At 48.7% G+C, this 6,266-nt stretch overlaps 1 protein-coding gene across 1 annotated transcript; it reads right to left on the reverse strand.

The window, feature by feature from the left end:
• Window positions 1-309: 309 nt before the first annotated feature.
• Window positions 310-4,174, reverse strand: LOC117515090. The gene is given in 3 exon segments (XM_034175605.1): window positions 310-1,055; window positions 1,058-2,415; window positions 3,363-4,174. Coding segments are annotated over 3 exon segments (2,787 nt in total). The 5' UTR covers window positions 4,061-4,174; the 3' UTR covers window positions 310-324.
• Window positions 4,175-6,266: the final 2,092 nt, after the last annotated feature.

Raw genomic sequence — 6,266 nt, forward strand, 5'->3', positions numbered from 1 at the left:
TATATAATTATACATTTATATATAAATTAATAATATCATTATAATTATATTATATTATTTGAATATTTTAATAATATAATTATAATAATATATATACTATAATTATATAATTTATTATATGTCACAAAAGAATTAACTCAATTGATCTCATCTCTATATATTTCTGCTAGGCCATATATATATATATATATATATATATTCATATTCAAAATACACCTCATGGATGCACTGGGACGCATCATCAGTGATGTATCCTGGGGTCATCGGGTGTTTGGGGTCTTGCAACATCATAAACCCTCACCCAGGCGACCCAGCCGGGGGTGATCAAGCCCCGACTTGCATCCCAGTAGCAGCCCACGGATCTGCCCTCTTCACCCAAAGCCACCTGGTGGCCTTTTCGGCGGCTTCGCTTGCGGACTTGATGGCCCTCTTCTTTGCCGCTCCTACGATGCCCAGGCAGCTGAGGACCTTGCACAGAGACCGCCCTGCAAATCCCCTGCAGCCTACCTCTATGGGCTCGTAGACCATCTTCCAGCCTCCCTCCCTGCACTCCTCCACCAGTTCCTGGTACTTAGCCCTCTTCCTCTCATTGGCCTCCTCGATGTTTTCTTCCCAGGGCACTGTCACCTCCAGTATGATCAGCTGTTTCGAAGACTGAGAGGTCATGATCATATCTGGGTGAAGGAATGTTGTTGCGATGTGCTGGGGGAACCTCAGCTGCCTACCCAGGTCAACCTGCAACTGCCAGTCAGCTGCTGTGTGGAGTAGTCCTGATGTCGCATGTTGGTTTGCTCTGGGTTTTTCTCCAGCTTTAACAAAGGAGATTGCCTTCTTTGGAGCATGATGGTTCTTGCTAGAGCTGATGGCTGAGGCTATGCTCTCAGCGACTGCCTTAAGCACCTGGTCATGGCGCCAGTGATAGCGACCATCTGCCAGAGCCTTTGGGCAGCCACTGAGGAGGTGTTCTAAAGAGCCTCTACCAGAGCACAGTGGGCAGGAAGGTGTCTCACTTTTCCCCCACACATGGAGGTTCGCTGGACTTGGCAGAGCATACAGAGTCCTACTGCCCTGCTCACCCACTCTTCCTCCACACCCGCTCTGACTTCCTCCTGGATCAGGTGGTGCCTTTCCTTCCCATGGGCCTGGCTGATGAGGATCTTTGGGAAGTAACCCAAGCCTGCTCTGCCTGTTGCCACAGTGCCTACCAATGCCTTCTGTCTTAGGCGTGACTCTGCCAGCTCCACTGCTTCCCATGCCTTCCACTTCCTTCCTGTCCTCACCTCGATGCCGGCTGCTGACACTTTGCAGTCCTTTGAGTCCCTGTACTGTAGAACGTCTCTGGTGCGTGCCACCATGAACTCTTCTGTGAGACCACTGAGAGGAAGCTGCAGGATGTTACTCGTTCCGTACAGGGCAGCACTGGTAAGGCTGCGAGGAAGTCCAAGCCACTTTCGAAGAAAGCCACTGATCTTCCTCTCTAGGGACTCAACTGCTGTTATTGGGACTGCATAAATCAACAGGGGCCACAGGATGCAGGGCAGGATTGAATGCTGGTAGATCCAGGCTTTAAACCTACCAGGCAGGCCAGACTTGTCTACCTTGGTGAGCCAGGTTCCAAGTTCTAAGCTGGCCTTCTGGATGGCTGCTGAGTCCTTCAGGGTGGAGTCGAAGAGTTTCCCCAAACTCTTCATGGGTTGCTCCGTGATGGTTGGGATGACAGTTCCTGAGATGGAAAAGCGGAACTTGTCACTCACCTTCCCCTTCTTCAGCACCATGGATCGTGATTTGGAGGGCTTGAAGCTCATCCTTGCCCAGGTGATGAGCTTTTGGAGCCCTTGCAGGATCCACCTGCACCCCGGGACCGACATGGTTGTTACGGTGAGGTCATCCATATAGGCTCTGATGGGGGGCTGTCGTACACCTGACTTGGTCAGGGGCCCTCTGCATTCCATCTCAGCTGACTTGACCACCATGTTCATGGCTAGGGAGAAGAGGACAACAGAGATGGTGCAGCCTGTAATTATCCCTTTCCCAATGCGATGCCAGTCCGATGTCTCTGACCCAGAAGTAACTCTCATCCTGAAGTTATTATAATAATCCAGGATGAGGTCCTTGATCTTACTGGGAACATGGTGGAGGTGGAGAGCGAGCTCAACCAGCTTGTGTGGTATGGACCCGTAGGCGTTGGCCAGGTCCAACCACAACACAGCTAGGTCGCCTTTGTTCTCATGGGCCTCTCTGATGAGTTGCGTGATGACCCCAGTGTGTTCCAAGCAGCCAGGAGCAGAGATCCCTCCCTTCTGAACTGATGGGTCAATATAGCTGTTCTTGAGGAGGAACTCGGTCAGTCTTCGTGAGACGATGCTAAAAAACACCTTCCCTTCCACGCTCAGCAGGGGGATGGATCGAAACTGACTGATCATCATCATCAATTCATCAATTTTATTTATATAGCACCAAATCACAACAAACAGTTGCCCCAAGGCGCTTTATATTGTAAGGCAAGACCATACAATAATTACGTAAAAACCCCAACGGTCAAAACGTCCCCCTGTGAGCAAGCACTTGGCGACAGTGGGAAGGAAAAACTCCCTTTTAACAGGAAGAAACCTCCAGCAGAACCAGGCTCAGGGAGGGGCAATCTTCTGCTGGGACTGGTTGGGGCTGAGGGAGAGAACCAAGAAAAAGACATGCTGTGGAGGGGAGCAGAGATCAATCACTAATGATTAAATGCAGAGTGGTGCATACAGAGCAAAAAGAGAAAGAAACACTCAGTGCACCATGGGAACCCCCCAGCAGTCTAAGTCTATAGCAGCATAACTAAGGGATGGTTCAGGGTCACCTGATCCAGCCCTAACTATAAGCTTTAGCAAAAAGGAAAGTTTTAAGCCTAATCTTAAAAGTAGAGAGGGTGTCTGTCTCCCTGATCCGAATTGGGAGCTGGTTCCACAGGAGAGGAGCCTGAAAGCTGAAGGCTCTGCCTCCCATTCTACTCTTACAAACCCTAGGAACTACAAGTAAGCCTGCAGTCTGAGAGCGAAGCGCTCTATTAGGGTGATATGGTACTATGAGGTCCCTAAGATAAGATGGGACCTGATTATTCAAAACCTTATAAGTAAGAAGAAGAATTTTAAATTCTATTCTAGAATTAACAGGAAGCCAATGAAGAGAGGCCAATATGGGTGAGATATGCGCTCTCCTTCTAGTCCCCATTAGTACTCTAGTTGCAGCATTTTGAATTAACTGAAGGCTTTTCAGGGAACTTTTAGGACAACCTGATAATAATGAATTACAATAGTCCAGCCTAGAGGAAATAAATGCATGAATTAGTTTTTCAGCATCACTCTTTCCTCCTTTCCAACTCACTCATGTCTCGTGAGTTCTCCTCTTTGGGGATCCAAACTCCCTCAGCATGCCTCCACTGGTCGGCCGCTTTTCCCCTTCTCCAAATCACCTTCAGGATCCTCCACAGGTGCCGTAGAAGCTCCGGGCAGCGCTTGTAGACCAGATAAGGAATTCCACTGGGGCCTGGTGCTGACGCAGAGTGGGCCGCCTTGACAACCTCCTCAACCTCCTTCAGGCTTGGCTCCTTCAGGTTGAACTCTGTTGTTGGGGGATCTGGGCTGATGAGAGCTTTGTTGGGCTTCAGTTCCAGGTCTCTCACAGGGTCGCTCACAGTGTCCTGGAGGAAGCGGTTTACTTGCTCTATAGAGCACTCAAGCCGGCCACTGCGCTTGTCCCCTAGCAGTTGTTTGGTAAGGCCAAAGGGGTTGGTGATGAAAGCCGCCCGCTTCCTTTCCCTCTCCCTCTCCCGTCTCCGGTGCCATTCTGCTCTGCGAAGAGTCATCAGCTTCTTGCGCAGGATGTTTTTCAGTTCCGCTAAGGGTTGCTCCTCCTCCTCAGTTGCAGCCTTGTACTGCTTCTTGAGGGTACGAAGCTCCTGGCGCAGATGATATATCCGGGTGGCCCTTCGGCTCATTGTGTAGGAAGTGGGTTTTGATTTTCCTTTGTCCACCTGCCCAAATCTTTCTGAGGCATAGCTGATGATGATGGTGGTCATTGATGTGAGTCGGCTGTCTGCGTCTCCTTTGGCTGTGGCCTGGATGATGTTTGACACATCCTTGTCAAACTGCTGCCACTCGCTCCTCTTGCTGGCTGGGGGCCACTTAATCCGCTGCTGTGGACTTACTCTGCTGGGAATGAGAGTCTGAGGTATGTGGAGGGACTGGGCTTTGTGGGTTGCCTCCTGGCCGGGCTCCTCCTGCGTCTCACCAGGTACAAGACCTGAGCGTTGTACCTCATTGTCTTTCTCCAAGCATTTCATTCTAGCCTGATGGATTTTCAGGCCACGATGGTTCTTGCACAGCTTTCCGCAAATACATGTTACGTTCGTCGTTTGTCCGTTTGCCTGGGTCATCACCGTGTGGTCCGTCTGATTGGAGATCTCATCCTCCCCCCCTCTCGGGATCTCCTGGGGGTATCTCACTGTAGGGCTTTCCGTAGCTTGATTGGGTTCTCTCTCACGAAAGATACAGGTTGGGTTGCTAACCCAACCTGCCCCGGGGGCCGTCTTTCCGTGCTGTCAACTGTCTCTCCAGTAGTCGACCAAACTATTCTTGGTTGTCACCTAGTCTGTTCCTAGGAGTCACTGGCTATGCCAGATACTAAATATTCAAAATACACCTCATGGATGCACTGGGACGCATCATCAGTGATGTATCCTGGGTCTCATCGGGTGTTTCAGGTCTTGCAACATCATACACCCTCACCCAGGCGACCCAGCCGGGAGTGATCAAGCCCCGACTTGCATCCCAGTAGCAGCCCACGGATCTGCCCTCTTCACCCAAAGCCTTATATATATATATATATATATATATGTATATATATATATATATATATATATATATACGAGGTCTGTCAATAAAGCAACGGTCCTTTTTATTTTTTCAAAAACTATATGGATTTCATTCATATGTTTTTATGTCAGACATGCTTGAACCCTCGTGCGTATGCGTGAGTTTTTCCACGCCTGTCGGTGACGTCATTCGCCTGTGAGCACGCCTTGGGAAGGAGTGGTCCCGCCCCCTCGTCGGATTTTCATTGTCTGGAAATGGCGGAATGAAAAGGACTTTTTTTCCATCAGAATTTTTTCAGAAACTGTTAGAGACTGGCACCTGGAAACCATTCGAAAAATGTATCTGGCTTTTGGTGAAAATTTTACGGGCTTCACAGAGAATAAGGACTGTTACTACAGCTTTAAGCACCCCTTTAAGGACGCTCGGCGCGCTGCGCTCCGAGCTGCCACGACGTGGTACAAGCCACCGGACCATTTCTAAACGGATGGCTCTGTGGATACGAGACCGTCGTGTGCTCTTTTCTCTGGCATGTCCAAACTTGTCCCATGACATGCCGAAACGGAGGTGTTCTTTTGTCTCACTTCCAAAGCAAATCGGTCTTTACGCGCGAAGCCTCCGCGCGGCTTTCCATGACAAAATCTCTTGTTAAAAGTGAAATCTGCCGGAAAATGGCTGATGTCCAGCTCTTGTGATAACCAGAGAAAGAGCACACGACGGTCTCGTATCCACAGAGCCATCCGTTTAGAAATGGTCCGGTGGCTTGTGCCGCATCATCGCAGCTCGGAGCGCGGCGCGCCGAGTGTCCTTAAAGGGGTCCTTAAAGGGGTCCTTAAAGCTGTAGTAACAGTCCTTATTCTCTGTGAAGCCTGTAAAATTTTCACTGAAAGCCAGATAAATTTTTCTAATGGTTTCCAGGTGCCAGTCTCTAACAGTTTCTGAAAAAATTCTGACGGAAAAAAAGTCCTTTTCATTCCGCCATTTCCAGACAATGAAAATCCGGCGAGGGGGCGGGACCACTCCTTCCCAAGGCGTGCTCACAGGCGAATGACATAACCGACAGGCGTGGAAAAACTCACGCATGCGCACGAGGGTTCAAGCATGTCTGACGTAAAAACATATGAATGAAATCCATATAGTTTTTGAAAAAAATAAAAAGGACTGTTACTTTATTGACAGACCTCATATATATATATATATATATATATATATATATATATATATATATATATATATATATATATACACACACACACACACACACACACACACACACACACACACACACACACACACACACACACTGCCATAGGACTGATTGACATTACTTTAAGCAGATGGATGGGTGGTTGCAAAGAAAACCTGCACCCTCTTGGCCCTTTCTGGAATCAGTCTGAGACCTCTGATCTAAAG

Source organism: Thalassophryne amazonica, chromosome 8, assembly GCF_902500255.1.
Source record: "Thalassophryne amazonica chromosome 8, fThaAma1.1, whole genome shotgun sequence".
NCBI classification, from domain to species: domain Eukaryota; kingdom Metazoa; phylum Chordata; class Actinopteri; order Batrachoidiformes; family Batrachoididae; genus Thalassophryne; species Thalassophryne amazonica.